The sequence below is a fragment of the Sinohyriopsis cumingii genome, chromosome 1 (genome assembly GCF_028554795.1).
Source record: "Sinohyriopsis cumingii isolate HCF-2022 chromosome 1, ASM2855479v2, whole genome shotgun sequence".
Taxonomy (NCBI): Eukaryota; Metazoa; Mollusca; class Bivalvia; order Unionida; family Unionidae; genus Sinohyriopsis; species Sinohyriopsis cumingii.
In genome coordinates this window covers 124888281-124913346 of record NC_142961.1, presented here as the reverse complement: position 1 = coordinate 124913346, position 25066 = coordinate 124888281, and the positions used below count along the sequence as shown (strand labels likewise).

At 34.3% G+C, this 25066-nt stretch overlaps 1 protein-coding gene across 5 annotated transcripts in view; it reads right to left on the bottom strand.

Moving 5' to 3' along the window:
• Positions 1-24656, bottom strand: part of LOC149807812 (uncharacterized) — a 51258-nt gene extending 26602 nt beyond the window's left edge. For 2 of the 5 annotated variants that reach the window (XM_089970720.1, XM_089970757.1), the window contains exons 1-9: positions 24580-24656; positions 17056-17117; positions 11945-12048; positions 10282-10440; positions 9110-9175; positions 7879-7935; positions 2844-2879; positions 1545-1604; positions 332-421 (exon numbers count right to left, since the gene is read on the bottom strand). In XM_089970720.1, the coding sequence (XP_089826846.1) occupies positions 332-421; positions 1545-1604; positions 2844-2879; positions 7879-7935; positions 9110-9175; positions 10282-10440; positions 11945-12038 (562 nt within the window). In that variant the 5' untranslated portion in view covers positions 12039-12048; positions 17056-17117; positions 24580-24656. Of the gene's footprint in view, positions 1-331; positions 422-1544; positions 1605-2843; positions 2880-7878; positions 7936-9109; positions 9176-10281; positions 10441-11944; positions 12049-17055; positions 17118-21387; positions 21973-24579 lie in introns of those variants that run through there. The other 3 variants (XM_089970747.1, XM_089970729.1, XM_089970740.1) reach the window with 3 other exon arrangements.
• Between the last annotated feature and the right edge of the window lie 410 nt (positions 24657-25066).

Genomic DNA, 25066 nt, shown 5'->3' with positions numbered 1-25066 from the left:
TGTAGCCTAAAGAATATATAAATTGAGAGAGCTGCACCAAATCCTATCAATAATGTGTATAAAATTGAGCGTAATGGACTATGGGTACGCAGAATACAAGTCTTTACATAAAAAACAACCGAAGAAATATGTCATATGTAGAGCTATTGTTTTATACAGGAGTTCAGTTTGATTCTGTTAAATCTTAGAAGTCAACCCAGATAAATGTATTATCTTCAAAACGTAAAAACAAATTGTTATATATCTAACATATTTTCAGATGAAGATAAAATAATGAATTCAAACTAGTTCGCTATGATAATGTTGTTGCACACATGTGAAAGATCTTTACCTGATTTCTTTATTTTTGGTATGTGTCCCTGTTCTCTCAGATGTTTCAGATTCACGTATGCCGTAGACAATCGATATTCTGCACCATCTTCTGGAACAAAAGTGTTTTGTTGGTTAAGAACCTATCTGAGTTGCGTGAAGATGAAATTCATTCTTTGTAACTTTTGAAGCAGTGATGAAGAAGATGAAAACTCTAGAGAAAAAAACCCCAAACAAAAAGCCATATAGATTCCCAAGAAAACCTAAAATTCTGAAAAAGGACACTTGCTATTACATATGTTCATCCGTTCAGATAATAACACTGGATATTAACTTTTGGAGTATTGGAAATTCGACCAAATAGCAGGGAAAACATGGCACTGATAGTCATCTCCCTCAACAAATACTTTAGAAAACAATTTAAAATAGTATACAAACGAAAAGGCTTATACTTAACGTTTCAAACATTAGGCTGGCATGACTCCAAAATATCCTCAAAAATGGATACTTATTTTATCATGTTAAGTAAACGATTGCCAAGAAAGGCAATGGTTATCATGACCATGTTTTGAGAAAAAAAGGTAAGGATAGCATTGTAAGAGAGCAAAAGGGGAAAACTGGGGTACATAAGCAGCCACAAAACTATAACCACTGAATTTGTCTATAAAGGATGCCAAGAAAATGACTAAGAGCGAAGTATACGGCGTTTGTGGAGGTTAACTTAGCATAATCATCATAATTTCCGTTAATATCGTGAAGAGAGTAAGTATTAAAGTGGGTCCAACAGAAAGAAATAGAAAAATGGTACAATTTCTTTGTACTTCGTGCTCATTGTTAAATACTCTTCTGATTTTACTGAACTGACTGATTGATCGATTAGTATGTCGGCTGGTTTGTTTTGGTTTGGATACTTTAATGTACAGAGGTCAAATCAACCAACCAGCTATAAGATTCCTTTCTAATCCCCAAGTCTACTGAACTGCATCATTTGAAGATTTATAAAGAATAAAAAGATGTTCTCAACTGCCTTTTATTGCCAATGCAGGATTTCATAATTTCGTATTGTACCATAACCACCATCATCTTGTAACATACTAGAAGCTTTTAAAACAAAAATAAAATAAATTTGAGGCTTAAAATAACATCATGCAAGAAATGGAAATGGGAGAGGCTACTTACTGCATCTTGGAACAATTTGATATAACTTGATGTATGTATATATGTCATCCACTTACCCGTACTTGTTTTTGTTTGTCTTTTGGGATATTGAAATCTCCCTTTATTATGAGATCGGGCTGAAATAAAATATGAAATGTTTTATTTTATTAAAAATTATTAGTCACTTTCTCATTCATGTTTTCATCTTCTGACGATGAAACGTTCCACAAGAAGCTCGAACTTGTCGTGTGCACTTTTATCAAATCAATGTTGCTTCCGTTTTTGTAGCATCTGTCTGAAAATGTTAGTCACAGAGTCTTTGTAGATGGCAAAGATAAAACAGGCAAGACATACAATAAATATAAAAGACAGTTAATTGGTTGCATGTTGAGACAATTGAGCTTCCTTTCTATAATTTGGAAGTAGCAACGTAAAAACGTAAATATGAATAAGTTCATATAAAAAATCAATACACTCCATCATTCAGTAAAATTGAAGGCAGAAGTCTGCAACTCAACCACGTTTGTTCTGATAAGACAACTAGAAAATAAATGAAAATGATTGCCCTAAGATTTGTCCTTGTGACCAACTATTCAAACAAAGTATCTTGTGCACACTAAAGTTAATTCTCACGAATAAAGCAGCAGTAGACTACGAGAGAACCAGCAATCTAAAAGACATCAAAATCTGTGTTAAGATTACGTCAGTGAAATGATAAAACTATACAGCACATTTAGGCCCAATGGTGATGAAAGGTGCAAAACGTGTGAACACTCGAGAGAGACCAAACACATTCTCTAGCACAGCAACGAGCTAGCGTGAAAAGGCATTATTAATTTACTCTTAGTATCTCTGCAAAACTGAAAATATTGACCAAAGTTTTCACAGATCTACTTAAATGACAAAGAAGCTTAACATAAGGCCAGTTGCATATCACTTTTCATTCCCTGACAACACATTCAGTAATATCATACTAGCTGCAACTGCTAGCAACTGTAATTGAATTTCCTCTATATTCAGGAAAAAAAAACGAATCGTGCTGGATATGCCACCTTGGAACTTGCAAAACACATGGCTACCACACCTAAGTAAAAGTTTTTTACAGCCAATATTTTAAAATTAAATAATTCATTCACTTTTGCTCATTACTCACTGAATCACACACATACACACACACACACACACACACACACACACATACATACATACATACATATATATATAATGACATCGAGAGATCATCGAATGATGCCTTACATGTTAGCTGTTGGCAAATCACACTTGCCATCACTTTTTCCACGTGTCATGAATATTATCAAAGTATCGTAAATGGCATTAAACCAATTTAATTTGTAAGAGAATTAACAATAGCATACCAGTATAATTCACGTATTCAGGTGTTGTCCCTTCAGCTGAAACGAGAAATCAGCGTGTTTTCTTTTAAAAAACTGCACTTAATATGAGGAACATTAAATCTTTCACATACAAATAGGAAGAGGCCCATTTTAAACACTAAATGACGGATAACAAATTGAGATTGGGCGTTATACTTTAAGAATGGGACATGAAGACATTTCCTTTTTAATTTTGTACATTTCGATCCAAGTGACCGTTCCACTCATATTGCTACTAGAACTTCCGGTCCAGATAAACAGTTTGAGCATGATTCATAAGAATAAACAACAGAAGTGTTCTATTAAATGTTTGTTCTAAAATATATTCGCAGTAAGAAAGACGGAACTTATTGCACAGAACACCGTGTTTGCGAGCATTTCTCCATTGTACCAATAAAGGTTGACTTCAAACTGGAATTTACAACTATAGATGTCTTCTTTATGCATACAATTATTAAAGTCCTGAGTTTTCTTTCCTTTCTTATTAACCTTTGGTCAACTGTATAAGTATTATGGATTATCAGCGATCGTTAAACGGCTATACTTGCAAACAAACCTTCTTACCAGTGTTAATCTTTTGTTTCATTTTTTTATATTATTTAAGCAGGAAAAGAGGTAAAGTCTTTGGCATGTTTAATTACCAAACTTAATGCGAAATCTTGCCATATGCGTTAACGTTTCCTAGAGAATTGTAAATAACGATTAGTTCATAAGTACTTTTAAGAAGCAGGAATGAGCCCTAACCTTTTTTTGCATACAACAAAAATTAATGGAAAAACTTGTACACTTTTCTGAAAGCGATTCTGACAAAACTACACTTAAGATCTAAGGTGAAAGTAGCCAAAATCCTGTCAACACCTGTAGGTTTATTTATCAAAAGCAATAATATATATAGCAAATATTATTTATTACGTTCTTGGATACAACGTTTCCTTGTTATACATTCTTAATTTTAATTCCAAAGGCTTTGTTTTAACTTTCCTTTGTTACAACGTTTCATTGGTAGTCCGCCCGAGAAAATTAACTCAGTTATAAACCCTTTATCACTTGATGCTCCGAAACCATGTAAACAATGGCGGTCAGTGCTATAAATATCCTTGAATTTCAGATCGTGCCCCTCCTGTATTCCAAGTGAATTTTCCATCGGGCAAGTAGGAAAGAAAATCTAATTTGCCTGATACAACTTCCATCGCGCTGATGACATGCATCATTTTATTTATAAGTTGTCGAAAGACTAGTACATTTTTAATATGCATCACCATTTATACCCCTATTCCTTTTGAAGGTCATCTATTTACCATACTTCTATCGAAAAGTTATGTTCTATGTGTACAACACGAAGCATGTGATCTATCAATAGGGAACTTATTACCTTGGACACTTATGATTAGTACTCTCTCATCTTTGTCATGCATGTTATTCATTTAGTGGTAGGACCAAAGTAGAGCAAATGCCGTTTTGCCGGCGACAACACGTACTGTTTTATAACAGAAATCTGTGGATTTAAAAATTAACTTATTTTAAAAAATTGAAACCATTTTATATATGCATTATAGAAGCCAGCCAGAACCTCTCAGTTTGGCAGAGGAACTGTTCCAGCAGTGGTTGCAACCGGTGCAGTGATGCATAGTTGAGTATTTGTATTTAGGCTAACATGTGTACACAAATGATTACAGTCAGGATCGGTCTAAGGCCGATTGGACATGACTTGACCCAATCGGGGGCCACGCGTTAGTAAGTTTTAAAAAATATATCTATAGAGAGAAAATTTTAAAGCGATGGAAGGAACCGTTATGTCCAATATCATATATAATTTGTTTAAAAGTTTATTTCCCATGCCGTTCTCGCAGGGAGCACAGCGCGTAAATTCCGCGTTTGCCAAGGGTGTTCCTACTTATCGTATTGTTGTTATCTGGAGGCTTTAGGCCAAATGCAGGATGTTGTTTAGGTGTTTTACGTAATAAAGGGATCACATGTAACCCATGGCAGATTTTGAGTCATTGATTAAAAGTCCTTAGTCCTAAGGTGGGGGTGAGATAGAAAGGAATGACAGACCAAAAACAGAAATATTTTGATTAAGGATTTTGAGCTTTGTCTTCTTTAATTGTTATTGTGTTGTTCAAGATGTTACCACTTAAGTCACATATACTAATTGAGTTGTCCCTAACTAACGCTTACATTTGTGTTATACAACACTGGCGTATTCGGGGGCCCTGAGTGGCCGAGTGGTCTAACGCGCTCTCCGTTACGGATCACTGCCATCTCACCTCTATCTGCGTGGGTTCGAGTCTCAGATTCAGTAATGTGGGTATGTGAGAAAGCTTGCCAGTAGCTTTTCGTGGGTCGGTGGTTCTTTCCGGAGTTTTCTCGGGTTCTTCCTCCACCATTAATACTGGCCGCCATATATGGCATATCGTGTGCTGAAAAATGGCGTTAAACCCTACAACAACAACAACAACTGACGTAATCACATATAAATTATCTTTATGATTTAGCAGCTCATACATATACATGTATGTTTATACTTTCATTACATTTATCATTTACTTTCTTAATTAAAGCACGAGTTTATCAAATGTATTACGTGTTTTGAAACTTTGATTGTATTTATTTCTAATTATAATTATACTAATATAAATTGGTTACTACGTCATCGACAAGGATAAATCATTTAGGAAAAAAACGTTAATGGTCCGTTATTGCACAGTGTAAACAATATATATATATATATATATATATATATATATATATATATATATATATATATATATATTATCACACGGGTTGGAGAACATTTGAAATGAGTTCCCTACTGAGGATCGAATCCACGTTGCCTTGATTACATGGATCAAACCCTACATTTAATCAAGATTACATCCCCAATAAATAATGGAACATCGTCGCTGCTGTAAGTTTGTAATAATTCTTTCCAGATATTATCCGACGAATTTTTGAATTTATCAAGTAGTTTTATAGCAGATTTTAGAAAGAGGATTAATTTAAGACTTATTAATACGACATTCAATTAGTGGGTGGTGTTTAGTGTCATGTACCGTCACTGCAAGCTGCTTGCTGACTGGTTGCCGCAAATTTGGATTTGTTTGTAACATTTTAAAATTCAATACAATTGAACAAAGAACATAAAACGATATTGCAAATTGAAATAACAAATAAAAGAGTTTACCAATATAGATGTTAACAATTAGACTCATATTAAAGGTTAATTTTAGATAAAAGTTTAAATAATTAAAATTTAATTGTTTATTTGTAGAACAATATGTGTACATTAACATCCGTTTATCTGTACGATTCCAAGACGTTTAACGCTAACATTATAATGAGTCTGTTTAGAATTACCTTCTATATATTTTCCGTAGCCCTGATTTGCTGATACGCATAGCGGAATTCCAGACAGATACGACCTGTATGTTTTCAATCCTTTTAACATCACATTGAATATCTTTCATTTTCGTTTTAACAAGTTTACAAAATCGTAGTCTTTGATTGAAAAATAATAAATGTGTCTTCTGCAAACAGGCAGTGCGAACTGGTATCGGTAGAATAATGGCAAAGGGTCAGATTGAAAGCAAATTAGGAATATTGCTAGAAAAGTAAACGACAACTTCTTCGGCACGCATGCAGAGTACGATCATGAATCAAGAACAAAATTCATTGATTTACTAAACTAATCTCAACAATATAAATATACATTAAACGCATCTATAGCACACGGAACTTACGAAGGAATAATTCTTAAAAATACAACTGAAAATGAGTTTTATAAAATTGCTGGGAAACAAATTAAAACGACTTATGAAATATGTGTCTAGAAATGCTATGATGTTTCAAATCATTGTCAATAATTTCAACAATCTATTAAATGAAATGAAACATATTCAAACGACTTCAAATTTTATCTGATACTCCATACGTTTTATAACATTCAATCTGGGAAAATTTCAATCCGCACTAAATGATAATTAGACAAGTTATAAAAATCTTTAAAGTACTTGCAAATTCTATTTTTTTAATTTTTATTTTAACTCATTTTATAATTCATCATTGCGGTATATGTGTCTCCTCTATTCATTTATCTGATCTCAATTGCTTCTATTGTATTTCTTCTTTCATGTTTAGCTCCTTGCGGTGACTTTTCTTTTCATTCTATTCATCGTGGAGTTTTTTGTTGACGTGATTTACGATCACTTTGTACAAAACGTTACTGGATGACCTTATGTTATTTTCCTATTAAATTTAAAATGGAGGTAATATTTTAGGGCAAATATATTAGAAATGTAGAACGTTTATTTAAAAATACATTATGAATTGTTAGATTGTATGATAATTGCGATTTATTTGTAACACCCATGCATATAATGTAGATTGAACAATATGTACAGTGTACAATATAATGATTGACGTTCACTGTCATCTTTTTAGCTCTTCCAATTTTCAGGTAAATTGTATATCACCTTGTGTCAAATTCAACGTATTATATGCACATATTTCTTTTGCAAAGTTCCTGCGAAAATAAATATTCACTTCTTACAATAGACTATTGTAGTCGTTTATCACGCGTGCAATTTAGTGATCTCAGTCATATCCAAACATTCGAATTACATATGCTGTTTGAGTATAACACATCATGTTAAAATTGTCTTTTATATGGATTATATCTATCCAATTTTTTTACCTAGTAATTGACCATGATAATGATTGTACATAGTTATTGTGCGCAAACGTTTACTAGAACAGGCAGAGATGACTTTGTACACTATGGCTCCAAAACTTCTCAAGTGTTCTGGTAACTGTATGAAAATAGCAAACTGAGTATTGGACCGATATCAAAAGAATCGCTGAATTATATTTCTGTCTTGTAGGAAATGCAAGTTTTCTGGCGACCTTCTGTCTCTGTATTCAAGTGGCAGGTTTACTTACTTTTGCAATATTCGGTTTATTAAGTTCAGTTTCATTCAATCTTTATAAGTAGGTTTTAGTTAAATCGTAAAAAGTGTACCGCTTGTTAAAATCTCATCAGGATCAACTATTTCATACGGAGGATCGTCTTTCACATCTGAAATAAAAGAAATGAATAAATGTTGGGGCATCCAAACTTTTACGTAGTGATTTAAATTTCATGGAAAAATATGCTGTAGAAATTGAATAAGAAACATGACTTATCTTTGGATTCTTCTGTCAAATTAACAAGTCTGATTTTTATTTAAGCGTGTGTGTGTGTGTATGTGTTTGTGTGGGTGGGTGGGTGGGTGTCTGACTTAGATTTTATAACGTAGCTTTAACACTTTCAGTCATATCTCTAAGATGTCGAAAGCGTGGCAGTTTATAGGTGTGTCTTGCACTGGGTCTTCATGCCGCAGACACGTAGCATCATATTCAACCCGGTCACATTATCCTGACACGAGGCTTACCAGTCGTAACACGAACCTCTTAATGCTGAGCACCAAGCTAGGCAGCTGGTAGTACCATTTAATTAAAAAAGTCTCTGGTGTGACTCGGCCAGGTTAAGTAAGTCCGAATGATTTCGCTTACATGGGCTCTTTGAATTAAAAAATTCATTAATGCCTTAGTTTTTAAAAAAAATATAAATAACTAATTCGTGAGAAATCTTGGAAGAAATAAAATGTATATGAAATTTTACTCGTGTTGATCTACTCTAGCTCAGCCTAGTGGTCCGTTCTTTCTGCCATTTCACATTCATGTGTACAAATTATACGCAGATAAATTCTTGACTGCAGATGCATTCTTTGGCACTGGAAGTGCTGAACAATAACGCATCATTTACCTCCTTCTGTTAACAAGCTTTCGTCCTGTACAGGCTTCTGATCTCTGCTTTCTTCATCATCTGTCTTCGCAGGATCTTTTTTTATCTGGTGCATTCAGAGAATCCTTTCCATGATAAGGCACATATGTGGTGCGTTTATTGAGTGTCCAAGAGTCATGTTCCACAAATACATGTGGATACTCAACATTATGATTTAGAGAAAGAACGATGGACAGACCAAACCACAAACAGATTTGTATATATATATATATATATATATATATATATATATATATATATATATATATATATATATATATATATTTATTTGTGAGTGTGTGTGTGTGTGTATCATGATTAACAATGTCATATACTTAGATACCTAGGCTGACTGATCCATATCTAGACCATATTATTAAGTTCAGTTTCGTGGAAAGTTTATGAGTAATGTTTAGTTAAATCGTACAAAGTGTACTGCTTGTTGAAATCTCCTCAGGGCCAACTGATGCATACGGAGGATCGTCTTCCTCGTCTGAAATAGAAGAAATGAATACATGTTGGGGCAGTCATGCTTTTACACAGTAATTTAAATGTCATGGAAAAATATGCTGAATTCAAAACATGACAACTTTGCATTCTTTTGTCCAATTAACAAGTCTGATTTGCATTTAAGTGTGTGGGGGCGGAGTGTGGGTGTGTGATTTAGATTTTATAACGTAGCTTTAACAATTTCAGTCATATCGCTACGATGTCTTAAGCGTGGCAGTTTATAGGGGTGTCTTGCACTGAGTCATCATGCCGCAGACACGTAGCATCATATTCAACCCAGTCACATTATCCTGACACGAGGCTTACCAGTCCAAACACGAACCTCTTAATGCTGAGCGCCAAGCGAGGCAGCTGCTATTACCATTTATTTTAAAAAGTATTTGGTGTGACTCGGCCGGAGTTCGAACGCTCTAATTAATTAAGTAGTTCCCATCGAATATAAAATTAACGTGTGATTAAAACTAACATAAAGACTTTCACATGAACTACAATCGAGAGGATTGACGTTTGTTCACTAATGCAATGTACATACTATATTCTTGCATCAAGTATGCTTGGTATATTGTTCCTACCCTCTATGTTTTCGTATGTAGCAATCATTAAAAATGGCATTCGCTAAAGATACAGCAGCTTTCACCTGGCTTCTTTAATTGGTAGCAAATCTGTACGACAATGGTTATGTCCTGCCTAGACGCTTGACGGCACAGTGACCAAAATATAGTCTGATATTAGACTTAGGAAGGGATCAAACTATACCGTATAACCTTCCAGTTAACCTACATGGAGATCATTGGATATTCCAGGTTACGTAAGTCCAAATGATCTCCCTTACATCGGCTCTTTGAATTAAAAGATTCATTAATGTCTTTGTTTTTGTTTTTTAAAATTTAATTTGTGAGAAGATATTGGAAGAAAAAAATGCATATGAAATTTTACTCGTGTTGATGGACTCCAGCTCAACCTAGTGGTCCGTAGTTTCATTTCTTTCTGCTATTTCACATTCATGTGTACAATATGTACACAGATAATTTCAAGCCTGCTGATGCATTCTTTGGCACTGGAAGTGCTGAATCATAAAACGTCATTTACCTCCTTCTGTTAACATGCTTTCGTACTGTACAGGCTTCTGCTCTCTGCTTTCTTCATCATCTGTCTTCGCAGGATCTTTTTTATCTGGTGCATTCAGAGCATCCTGGCCATGATAAGACACATATGTGTTGCATTTATTGATTCTCCAAGAGTCATGTCCTACAAATACATGTGAATAATCAACATTATTATTAATAGAAAGAAAGATGGACGAACCAAACCACAAACAGATTGGTATATATATATATATATATATATATATATATATATATATATATATATATATATATATATATATATATAACAGTGTCATATACTTATATACATAAGTAGACTGATCCATATCTAGACGATCTGCAGATATGTTTTAAAACATTTAAACGATGGAAACATAAAAGATGCAGTAATGTTCTTTTTGAAAATGTTAGGCTTTCATCTATTTTTTTTTCAAAGACAGAGTTGATGTCATTCATCAATACTTAGAGAACTGGAATGGAGCAAGTTTCCGAAACGTTTATACAGGACTTATCACTGACAACTCTCCAACGGCTATACTTACGGATTAAATGAACAAAGGATAGCAGTTTCATCTCTATTGATCACTGTAATTCTACTTAGATATCTGAGAATGAAGAAGATGTTGAGTTGTAATAATAATAATAATAATAATTATAATATTAATCAACAACATCTTATTATTATTAATATTTGCCCTACATTATAAGTCGATGATCAAAGCCCAGTGTTTTATTTTGTTTTTGATGTATTGCTTCGAATTAAAGATAAATATACTTCATATATTTAGTTTTGTAAATTATAAGAACTGTTTATATATTCACAAAGCGCATTGAATTCAGTCGTCAGATGCATAAAACCCGTTTCTTCGTTTGAGACTATTTATGCCCCAGCGAATATTTGTTTCAATGGTCGTGAACAGGAACAGCATATACTGCAATTTTATTTTAACCGATACACGAATTAGTGTGGAAAAATCCTAATTGGGGAGGGGTAAGTTGCTAAACTACTATTCACGGTTGCCTTAGTAAGTGAACTTTGATATTGACATCTCATGTCGTCAACATCACTCTCTTTGCAAAGCCCAGAGCATGCCTTAAGTTTGTCAGAAATTTTGAAGTTTGCTGCCCAACCCATTTTATCACAGCTATTGTTTTCCATAACCATGCTAACCACGTGAGAAACATTTCAGTAAGTATAGGCGACCAGTAAGTCTTCAAAAGATCACAGTAAATTAATGTTTTAGACACCAAGGCTGAAAAGAATCTTTCTGTGTTTATCTAGATCATGTTTATATCCCTTTCACACCACAGTTTCTGTTTGATATGAATTGAAAATGTACGCAGTCTTAAATGTGGGAAACAAAATATGATAGCTTGCCTACAACAGCAAATAAAAAAATCTTTTGGGCAACATTTCTGGTTCTGTACTGATCCCCATTCCCCATGCCTATTTCCGCGAACAATATGCGTAACCAAAGGATATTCGTCATGTTGTGGAAAATATCTGCATATGTTGTAACTCTACTGTTGCGTTTGCTTATTTTACATTCGCATTTTGGCTTCCGGTTTATGCACGTACAACGGTCTATAAAATGTATACACCAATGAAAGTAATTAAAAATGTGTAATTTGAATTTTAAACAAACCTTGTTTACTTTCGTCAACATTTTTCGCATCTCCTGTTAATTGTCGTCGCTGAACGGGATGACGATCCGAATGCTTAGATGATCCCTTACCCATGTCTTGATTCCTTTCAGTAAAGCAGTGAATGAGTTAATGCAAACAGGTAGACAGGGGAAGAATTTCAATGATGAAAAGAATGAAAACAATTATTTAGGAACCCTTGTAGTTAGCCACATTTAATGTCTTTCCTCAGTTTGAATAAATTAAAACAAAACAAACTTTTAGAACAACAGTGTACATGTAGGTCATGTACAAAAGTATTTTACAAGTTCCTTTTCATTATGAAAGAAGGAAAAATTATATATATATATATATATATATATATATATATATATATATATATATATATATATATATAGAGAGAGAGAGAGAGAGAGAGAGAGAGAGAGAGAGAATGGAATGGATCAATAGGAGGATCACACACCTGATCTCACATTTATAAGACTGTTATAATTTTTTCGTTATCCCATTATTGATGTTATTGCTGCTGTACATTCTCATCCCCTATTCGTGTCATTTCAATTGTAGGTAAGTAAATAAGCATTGTCATTCGCATGATGATGATGTTAATGAGGAAGATTCCTTTTCTTTAATTTCATTTAAAAGAAATTAAAGTCACACCCTACTCACGATGACGATAAAGATGATGATGACGATATTATTATTATTATTATTGCTCTCTTTGATTAATTGATTGGTTGACTGAGTGATGTTTGATTGACTATGCTTGTATACACTGCAGGTATACAAGTATACGTTTCACATCCATTTTTATTTGCTTGAATAGTTTACCAATTTAGTCCATTCCACCTCAGACATGATTAGTTTCTGATGTAATAAACCTATGGTATATGCTATTTGTATTTCTTCCCCTTTGACAGATTTGCTTGATTTTAGTGATCATTTATTTGATTATAGGAAATAGGTGTTGGGATGATATTTGTATTAGCCAGTTACTAAGAGTAGCTATCATTATGTACATTATTCACGAGACATTATGGCAGCCTGGATTTGTTTCGTAAAATGGCTCTCCATATTTTCTTAGTATAGGAGTTTTCGAGATATGTTTACGCGCACGAGTGTAGTTTGAAATATAATAAGTCTCTGTATTAGATTTTTTAGGTCACGTGTTGTAATAATTATCATGAATTTATCAGCAGCTTAGAAAATCGTATTAATAAATCACGTGAATGTGAAGGAAGAAAATTCGGAGATATGCGAAAGTAGAGTCTCGTGAATGTGTGTGGTCTTTAGTTTGATTGGAGGAAAATTATTTGACGTATTAGAGCATTTAAAAAAAAACATTCAATGGACAACGATTATTGTTTCAAGGCCCTTGGAAATGGGAGAAACAACAACCACAAACCAGTCTCACGCAGGTGTTCTGCAATATTTTGTACGCTTTATGATGAGATGCTGTTAGACGCCTGTCGTGTTAACAATATTTATTCTTTGGTTCCCTTGAATACTTTACACGAGCGCTAAAGCAGAGAACAATCGTCAATATCGAATCCGACAACAACCAACAGTAACAGAAGCAACACAGTTTATCTGTTCATGTTTAGTTCTCGAATGGTGTAAAAACACTTCAAAATATTTTGAGTTAGGAAGAAGAACTTTAAGTAGAAAAACTTAAAGAATAGCTAGAAAATAAACCTATTATAGTTTGTGCTAAGGACATCTGACTTACTTGATCCTACTAGATTGTGTCCTAATGCATTTCCTGTACACCTATATTTAAATATAATGTTCATTACATTCGTTGAAGCTTCTAACAACCATTAGTGGTATGCTCACGTGCAAAACTCATCCCAAAAAGGGAACAATGGGCGTTCTTGCTATTTATTGTTTCAAATGGCAACTATTTGAAATCCTATTTGGTCTGTACATATATAGCATTATTGCAACAGTGTACTTCATGTAAAACTGAGAATATGTGGTCATAGAAAAGCCTATATATTCTCTTGTAGATTCTAAAATTGATATACAATCTCAATTAAGTGTCCTAATCCAATTAATGGCATCATATCACGTGCAGAAGGTACACCAAGTCTAGTCAACATGCCAGAACCAGCAGGGCGATTAATGTCAAGCTGCGATAAAAAAGTGAGGGAGGCCAGGTTTCATGTAGACAATTTTCGTATACGTTTTAAAAGAACTCTCCAAAGGTATTAACAATGAAAAATTAATACATTTCGCAGACTCGACGGGGATTGGATGAAAGGTGGTACTGGAGAATGAGACTTATCCGTCGTCCAAAAATTCAGAGCATGAGTGCAGAATGTTGAAAGTAGAAATGAGCGTAGAAATGTGGTAAACTAATAAAACAAAGTAGTAGGAGACACGGTCGTTTCAATCAGTATCAACAATCGCAATAACACGAATTATGGTATAAATCCCGTGTGACCAAGGTTTTGTTTTAAGTAAGCAGGCATGTGTCATCAGACGGATAAACCAGATCATTGGAAATTTCAATTGGACTTGCCACCGATATTCATTAAATGAAAAATATTACAATACAGAGAAGGAACTTTATTTATGTTAATGATTGTATAAATCAATCATCAACTTCGTGTTTCAATAATAGCACAAACACACAGAGCTTATAAATTACTTGAGCCTTTTCTTGCCCTATTAAGACGTAAAACTATATTTTGTCCTTAATATACTGTCATTTAGGATGGAAGCTATTAGCAGCTTCTTCCTTTTGAGAGGCAATGAGAGTCAGGGCAAAATATTAGAGAAAGGAAAGGTTGAAAGTTCACATGCATCTTTGACGGCGGATTATGTAGAAGCTAAGATTAGTAAATAAGCTTGCGACCATTAGTTTGCCATTTCGTTGAAGATACTAATAGGACGAGTTAATGATTCTGAATAAAAGATGTGAATATCACTAGCTTTTATCGAAACTTAGGAATGTAAAATACACAAAGAAATACTGGTAAAGGCTACAATATTGTTGTTTTTTTGTCTGAGATTATTTCCTCCGATAATGGAGTGCGATTGACGGTGAAGTTTCGTACTTGACACGTGTGTGCATACAGTTATTTTGTTCCGAGCAGCATTTTGGAAAGAGCTTTTCAGATGATTTATGGCTAGGACCTTAAGGTATCAAGCTTCCAACATGGAATACATCGGGTATGTCGCTGACATTAAAGGGTCAAATGTCATACTGAGTCTGGGGAAAGGCCAACACGGCGAAAGCTAAAGGCTACATTTGCCATGAATTTTTCGTGTTGAGAGTTCAGAAAGAGAGCTAAATTATTACTTTGAACATAAACAATGCTTGCAAAACGAAGATATTAAGAAAATTTGTTTTTATAATTAAAATGTGGAATTAGTCTATCTGTTAATGAGTCACATAATATCAGGTATTACATAAATCTGAAAGAGAATAAACGCTGCAAACTGTACGGATTTTTTACATGTGATTACGCAAAGTAATAATGGTTAACTCATGTCAACCAGGGACTATAGGTTGATACCTCTCACTCATTTGATTCTCCAGACTTTAACGCAACTGGATAAAGGAAATACAGTGGGTAATTTGATCACAATCAGCACGTTTTGACCTTTGTTGTTATGCTGAAACACAAATTGTGTATCTCAAAACAATACATGTGCTAAGTCAACATTATGCTGGTACACAAGAGAAACGAAATAATGGCATATTTGCCCGCAAAGAACTGTTTTAATTTGAATGAGAAGTTTAGGTTTGATTGTAAAACAAAAACAATCTGTACAATTTAACAATTTGAGACAGACTGGATACAGCAGTTGTCGAGACGGTTTCGGTAATTGACGAAGATACCAGACAAAATGTGCTAAAGTTTTGAACTAACAAGACTTTGAAAATTATTTGTTTTACTGCGATAAATCGGTGGAAAATTTTCATTTAATCTATAGAATGTAGTCCGCTTACAATTAAGGATTTTAATGTCCTTGTCATTTATACAATTTAGATAATTTACTTGATCAGAAAGTGTAATTTAATCTAATGAACAAAAGTGTTTGGTTACATCCTTCCTACGTACAATACATTAGCTAACACTGATATCGAAACATAGCGATTTGTCAATAATAAACTGTAAAAGACGCATATTACATTAAATTCAGAAGATATTTTATCCACTCTTTAAGAATTATATATGTGTCGTTTGACTCATGTATCATGAGAACCATTAATGATTTTTTTAAATGCTCAGGAATTGCTTTTCATAAAAATTATCTTTCAGTTAATATCTGCAAAACATGGTAAAAGTTATATCACCAGTCCTAATGAATAACTCAGACCAAGTTAATGATCCTAATATATAAAACACACTCTGATAAAAGTATTAGCTATATATTTATTTATTTTCATAAATAATAGTTTCATTTCAGGTACAACATGAACTAGATTTTAGACAAGGTCCTCCGGTGGCCTAGTGGTTAGAGCGTCCGCCTCGGATGCGGGAGGTCGTGGGTTCGATCCCCGGCCGAGTCATACCAGAGACTTAAAAAATGGTACTAACAGCTGCATCGCTTGGCGTTCAGCATTAAGAGGTTAGTGTTAAGACTGGTCGGCCTGGTGTCAGGATAATGTGACTGGGTGGGACATCATGCTACATGTCTGCGGCATGATGCCCCAGTGCTAGACATCACTATAAACTGCCACATTGCAGACATCGTAGCGATATGACTGAAAAATTGTTAAAGCTACGTTAAAAATCAAAATCACATCACATTAGACAAGGTCAAGTCCAAAATACAATTTAACAAAACATAAATTGGAGGAGAAAACAACTAACAAATACATATTAAATATATATAACATCGCATGCAATAATAGTACTTGAGCGGGAGACCGGATTATTATCTTGCCACCTCAAAACTTGTAATTATTTAAGGGAGGTTTCTGATTTAAAGCCTCTGCAGGTATTCAGATCTGGCTAATGGAAATGTTTAGCTGATGTTTGTTATGATGTAGTTTACATGAATATATTCTTTGGCGTGTAGCGTGTATTCTTAGCCATGCCGTTGACATCTAAGATGGTTAACGTTTGAGTCAAGTTATTATACTTGATGTATTTACTTTATTTTCACAGTAGGGTGACCAGTTTGATGTACCCGCTCCTTTTCACCCTCATTAGTGCACTGTAATGAAAATTTAGAGATTAGTTAGACTCGTGATGTCGGTGACTGAACAAGAAATTGTGTACTGCATATTAACATTAGTAACAAAGATCTATATATCGAGACTGTATAAATACAAAAAGTCCCAAATACATGCTGAACATAGTGTCCCCTATTTCTACTGAGAAAATCGGCCCTCAATATGTTGTTATCGTGAGACGGTGATACCATCGTATAGTGTCAAACTGGATTAATATAAAGAATGTTTATTGAACAAGTTATCACTAATAGATGACTTTAGGCATTACGTGAAGTTTCTTGGTAAAATCATTGTCATACTGATATAATTTGCTTTCATTCAATAACCAATAACTGGAGTCACCACAAATAACACCTTCTGCTCTGGTACAATTTGTAACCAGCCTTAATAGTAGAAAAACACATCTTAATTTCAAAACTGACGACTACAGCATACCTGTATATTTAGAGATTAATTAGACTCGTGATGTCGGTGACTGAACAAGAAATTGTGTATTGCATATTAACAGTAAAAGGATCTATACATGCGTCAACGAGACTGTGAATCAATGAAGTCCCACATACACGCTGAACATAGTGTTACCTATTTCTGCTCGGAAAATCGGCCCGCAATATGTTGTTATCGTGAGACGGTGATACCATCGTATATTGTCAAATTGGATTAATAAGAAGAATGTTTATTGAACAAATTATCACTAATAGATGACTTTAGGCATTACTTGAACCGCGTATGCTTGCTAATAATTAACTTTGTAAAGGTCATATGATGCCAGACAAAATTCAGCCTACGTGGTAACTGTAATGGGATAATGTTGGCGTTTAGCATCGGTAGCATTTTATCTTATCTGACATAATCTGACATGATCTTTGTCTTTTACAATGCTCTTTGTAATTTGCCGCTGAATTTGGCTTTACTGTTTTCACAAAAACACACACACACACACGCACGCAAGCACATACACACACACACACACATATATATATATATATATGTGTGTATGTGTGTCTGTGTGTGTGTATGTGCGTGCGTGCGTGTGTGTGTGTTTGAACTGCATACCCTCAATTTTCTGAACGTTTTATGGATAACTTATGAAACCTCTTCCAAATATATTTGTGCTACATAAAAAGTAGCTTCTTGTCATCAAACAACCCAGAGAGTACCAACTAATCCGCACGTTGCGGCAGCGAGTGCAGATCTATGTGTTGGGTTATCATTCAGTTATGAAAGGCACATTTTGAGTCCACATATTCGGGAGTTTGGTATACTGAGCAAAGAAAAAGACCAGATTTAAATACTTAAGACAATATAACTAAATTTCATGAAGTAAATTTTGTTTCTTTAATGCTGGCAGCAGAATGGAATCTCTATTCACTGTAATTTGATGAACTAGCAGTTTTGTATGGCAAACAGTTTCTCGACTGCTTTATTAATGTAACTTACCTCTGAGTTTCCGTACTGCAGAATATTTGCTCTTTCCCAGACGACCCCAGAACATAAGCCGTCTTGGTTTGAATATAACTGGTTCGAAGCGAAAAGTTCGCTAACTTGAGTTGTTCGTGAACTGGTTCCATGAGACTAAGCACCAGGTGTTGAGGAGAGAGAGAGAGAGAGAGAGAGAGAGAGAGAGAGAGAGACAGAATATGTTACGTATGAATGCCATCGTGTTATTTCTGGTGTTACACTTAATGGATAGGGTATGGGGCTAGGTATGAGACTAATATAGTAACTAGCTGACCCAGATTAAAAATCGCAATGAGACACAAAGACCTTCTAATCCCTATTAGAGTATTTCTTCTCTGTGTATCTTTATAATATTAGTAGCTTAACGTGCGTGCGTGCGTGCATACATACATATATACATACATACATCTTTTCATACATACATACTTGTAGTAATTCATTAAAGTTTGTGTGGGCTCTATTTACCTATACGGTGTTAACCGATGTACAGCTGTATACGAAATTAATATAACAATTTGAGAAATAAACAAATCAAATTCATTAAGCGAATACAATTTATGTAATAAGTGTGTATAAACTAAAGACAAAGATTTTGCTTCACCCGAAAACCCCTAGTAAACCATTACCTTTGATACATTACTGCTGTATTTTTTTAAAAAAAAGGCGTTTCATTATGTCAGTTTCCATGTCTACGGACACTAGTCTCACTTAATATATTTTAGCATTTCATCTACCAGTGTAAGTATATCTGTTTATAATGACCGAAATAAATGGAAATTATTAAAACACAAACCGCGGTACTTAAACTTTGCAGGGTGTTAACCTTATTTCTATCTCATAATTGCACACTTTGTAGATGAAAAGGGCTATGAGTATTCAGCTGACAAAATATATGCGATTATATGGTTATAACATATAGATTTAATTAAATTTTGAAACGACTGCTTGACGAGTCGGTATAGTGTGAGAGTTGTTCCAAGGGTAGCTTAAAACGATGACGTGCCCCGTCAAGTATTTACTTTCCTTACTTCCCAATTGCTCACAAGAATCTATTGACTGATCATATCAAGGGGAATTAAATACAGATTAATATGTGTGGTTCTCTTCTTATTATACAGAAAACTGATACAATAGTTTTCTCGAATCAGTTTCGGGTTGTTTTTATTTTCCGGCTCTGTCTTAATTATGTCACGTATCTTTTTCTAAAACTAAAAGGACTATTGCATCTGAAATTACGCTGGCTGTTTCTTTTATATCTGAGATAAAATGACAGGTAAGGGGAAAAATCATTAAGTAATAAGACTTACAAGTTTGAAGAATTGAGTTAAATGTTATAAGCAATCAAGGTCTCTTACAAAGATCAAGGTCCTGGCTTCACTATATTCCTCAAGATCCTCCCTCCCATTGATAGTTTACGTTGAATTGCTGATGTGTGTGTGTTTTTTTAACGTAGCTTTAAAACATTTTCAGTCATATCGCTAAGATGTCTGCAGCATGGCAGTTTATAGTGGTGTCTGGCACTTGGGCATCATGCCACAGACATGTAGCATCATGTCCCATCCAGTCACATTATCCTGAAACCAGGTCGACCATTCCTAACACTAACCTCCTAATGATGAGCGCCAAGCGAGGCTGCTTTTAGTACCATTTTGATAAGCCTTTGGCATGAATCGGCCGGGCTTCGAACCCGCGACCTCCCGCATCCGAGGCGGACGCTCTAACCTCTAGGCCAGCGGAACGGTGAATTGCTGATGATACAACGCTATTCTTGCAGGAGACAGATAAATAAAAAGGATGAAAAATAGCAAGAAAGTTCTTAATTTGTACACTTGTGAACATTTTCAGGCAGAAAAAAATAGGAAGTCTCCTCAGTAATAAAACCGTTTGAATGAGACTCTTTTTAGCTTAATTCTACATATTTTTGTGATCATTATAGCCCCCTGTATATTCCATGAAATATTAATTGTCGCCGACAAGGTAAGAAGGAAGAGATTCAAAAATCATAATACTGTAGTTTCCTCCTCAAGTTTCATTTTAAACTTTCATAATTACATTATTAATTTTTACAAAACGTGTTGGTTTCGCGTCTTTCTTTTCGTTAGTTTACGACCATAGAGTCGAACCTGTATGTATATACCAGGTTGTAGTTTTCATATACTTTGTGCATCCAATGCCTGTCTACCACAGGACATCCAAAAGACTGACCAAGTTTTGTAAAGGGAATCTTTTATTTCGCTTGGTTGAATAGTGTAGGTAGCCTCTTCTATTAACCTGTGTCACTTCAATGCCGTTTCGTTTCTATTCTCACATATAATTTGCTCCAACAATTAATTGATACTCGCTGCAGAAACATGACATTTTAGACCTTCGTAAAAATGTCTTGAATGCTGTGTTTATCCTATCATTTGAAATTATTTAAGACTTCAAAAAGGTCACGTATGTTAGACCAAACGTCTTTCGGTGTTATCGGGCAACTGTCTTAAACGTTAATTTATTTTCAATAATGCGCTACGCTTGTTCAATTATATCAGATGTATGGATAATATAAATAACATTAATTTAGCTTTTCATTAATATTGCCGATTCCAAAACATCTACTTCTGCTATTGAATCACTATTGTATATGTTTTATGTCTGTGTTTGTTCAGTATTATTAACAACTGACTTTTAAAATCTACGGCACCTTAAGTTCCACTGTATGTTTAATATAATAAACTGTATGTATTTACCCACATGAAACATGAGGTTTATTCCGCCTTCATAGTGAACTGTTTTAACCATTGTGCTTACAAAGATTCTTATACTCCTTCTTGAGAAGTACAGTGTGTGTTGTTTTATCGTCTGAAAATGGCAAGGACAAAGCAAACAGTTTGGAAGCACTGGATTCCCCCACAGGACTATCTAAACTGTCCACTACGGACTCCGAAGCTCAAAAAGAGTAAGAAGAATCAAATTACACAAAATAACTAATCAAACAGAAAATAATCAACAAATAGAAATCAACATGGAAAAACGAGACATCGAAAACAGAATGCGTGCAACACGAGGCAATATGGCGACTAGAAAAGAAGTCAATTACCTGGAGAAATTCTTCAAGCTGGAAAGAGTAGTGATGCATGACAAAAGCTATCTACAATGTAAATACAGGGAAGGAACACAAGAAATAGACATGAGGCACATACAAAGGGAAAACATACCTTGTCTAACCACAGTAATGATAGCCATGAAAATAGCCCACCCAGAATGTATGGATAGAGTATACTCAGTAAACCCTAATGGATACAAAGGCTACATAATAAGACCAAAAGGGAAGAAACCAATCTTACCATATGGGGAAATACGTATTGGGAAAGAAAGAGTGACAATAAAGGAACCAGAACCACTGCTAAGGGAGATAAAAAAGAGAACAGGAGAATTACATGTTACAGACATCCCGCTGGAAATTCCAATAGAAGAAATAGTTAAGCGCTTTGAGGAAAAATTCAATATCCCGGTTATCTCAGCAAGGAATAGAACAATAGAAACAACATCAATTTTAGACGGAAGACGGATATTAGAAATAGAAAGCAGTAACATGAAGAAAGTAAAGAGAGCCTTTTACATATTCGGATTCTTAGCAAAGACGTGGTACAAAGGATGCATTTTTGACAGAACATGCAATAGATGTGGGAATACAGGTCACACCATTCAAATGTCCCCAGAACTCGGAAAATATAGGACCAACAATGACAACTACAAAAACAAGCAGCAGACAAATAGGAAATATGCAGCCACAACAACAACAACAACAAAGAACACAAGATGAGCAGCAGCAACAACAACAGCTTCAGTTACAAGAACAGGGACAACAAATACAAGAACAGGAAATACCGAAACAAGCAGCAACAAAGATAGAACAAATACAACAACAAAGAGATGAGCAGCAGCAACAACAACAACAACAGCAGTTACAAGAACAGGGACAACAAAAACAAATACAAGAACAGGAAATACCGAAACAAGCAGGAAAAAAGCAAAGGATAGAACAAATACAACAACAACAACAACAACAAGAGAGAGAAACTACACTACAGAAAGAAATTGAAAACAAAAAACAAGGGCAAAAAGTTCAACTGCAGCAACCCAAACAGACACGAGGAAATGAACAACAAGGGCAACAACAACAACAACAACAACAACAAACAAAGATACAAACAGGGCAGCAACAACAGGTGATGGAAAATAGACAAGAAGAACAACAAAAGAAAATAAAACCACAACAGCAACCAGAAAACATACAACAGCAAGGGAATAAAAGTCAACAACAACAACAACAACACCAACAGACTCGAGATCAGCCTCCAGAAAACGAATCACAGGGATGTAAACAACAACAACATCAAATACAAATGCAAATACAAGAAAGTCAACAAAAAAATAACAAGCTAATCCAACAAGATATTGAACCTGGGCAACAACTAAAAAGCAAACTACACCAAAAACAAACAAAACGAAGTCTACAAGAAAAAGAAGTGATACCAATGCAGCCACCACTACAAGAAAATGACTCAGAAGTTACAGCTTTCAAATTACAACAGATTCAGAAAACACAAACACCTAGACTATTAGAAACACTCCAAATAAACAAGCAAAATTCAAATGAAGATCCAGAATTGCTACAAACAATGGAAACAAGCCTAGATATAAGGAAAGCACTTAGAGAAAAGACAAAAGCGAAAAGACAAGAAAGGAGAAAAAGACAACAAGAGGAAAAAAGGACAGAAGAAAAACCTATGTTCAGCTACGATGAATACATTGAAAGAAAATATGGAATATTAAAAAAAAAAAAAAAAAAAAAATTAAATACAAAAAAAAGTACACTTCAGAAAGCAATAACACGATAGCCAAATATACAGAATACCAATCATAACATGTAGGGCAGGAGGGCCTCCCTAAATGGTCTGTGAAGATCTAAAGGAGAGAGAACCCTCCAAAAAAAAAAAAAAAATACAAAGTGGTTGGTGTTTATTTTAATGTTATTATCAATTGAAGTAATATGTAAATCTGCATCTTTTCTAAAACACAATATGATATTTCTCTTTTAATATTTGAAGTCAGTATATTAATCTCTTTTAATACTATTCTTTAATACTTATATTCCTTATAAGCCCCCTGGTTTAGTAACACAATAATTCTATATAAGTTTCAAATACAAGCACCCTTGATCTAATCTCATTGCTGTTTGCTGCACTGCATATTTTTTATTCATATTGGAACTAATATCTTGTATAATATAATACTGTATCAAATATATCATCAGCAAGCGATTATTATGCATTATATAATGACACTATCTATGTGTTATAGCACATGTAAATAATGGATTTGCAATATGTACGCATTAACAGAAGATAACTCCAAAAAGGAACAGACATTTAGAGAAACAGACAGAGAGGCAGATACATGGGTATATAAATAAAGTGACTTATATATTAATAAATATAGATATCGAATGAAAAACAAATTAATTGATCCATGCCAGGTCAAAATGTTATTTTTATATGTATGCTACTCAGCATAAACGACATAGAATATTCCCACTTGCTTCCATTGATAAAATAATGATGTACTGACAGCTAAAAATACGAAGTCAACGCTAACTATTAAAAACGCCATCCTTAACCTTGCTCCCTGATGTGCGAATATTTAGCTCCTCCTACAAGTTCACGTTATTCGGCTTGTCATTTGCATTCAACCTAGATGTGTTAATCTTTTAATTTTAAACCCATTCTCGTCCACATCACAATATCGATGTCGGAAAGAACTTTATCACCTAATTTAAACGAAACGAAAGGCCCCAGAGACCTAAGCGTAGCTATAAATGAAAAAGTTCACATGTATTCCATAACTATTGTTAATCTAGAAACCTAATATGGTGGTAATAATTCCAAATACAAGAAAAACACTTTTTAAATTAAAGTTGAGAGATAAATCAGGACTTACCTACGATCGAAAACTATACATCTCAGACCTCTTACTTATCCCATGTTCATGATGTGTAAAATATGGCTACCAGCCAGATAGGTTAAACCTAAATTCAATAGATATAAATAGACATACCAATCGTATCACACAGGTGGATGAATGTACAGACGCTTTGACATAATATTTAACTTCCTTTTTGTAACATAACTTGGCAGTCTTCCAAGCTATACAACACTTCTGCCTAGAACATTCTTAAAACGTAAAAAAGAAATCATCCACATTTGACGAAATTGAAATCCATGCAATGAAAATAAAATTTACTGTTATTGGGTGACAACAGTTTTGCAATAGCTAGGTCAGTGTGTAATGTGTGTCAGGTACCCATACTGGTTTCCTTAATTTTACAGGAAAAGGTTTGTATTACTGTAGCAGCAGAGAGGGTGAACAGACCACTTAAGGGAGTGGTCACCCTTGTGTTTGGACCAAAAAAAATAGTGACCCTTCA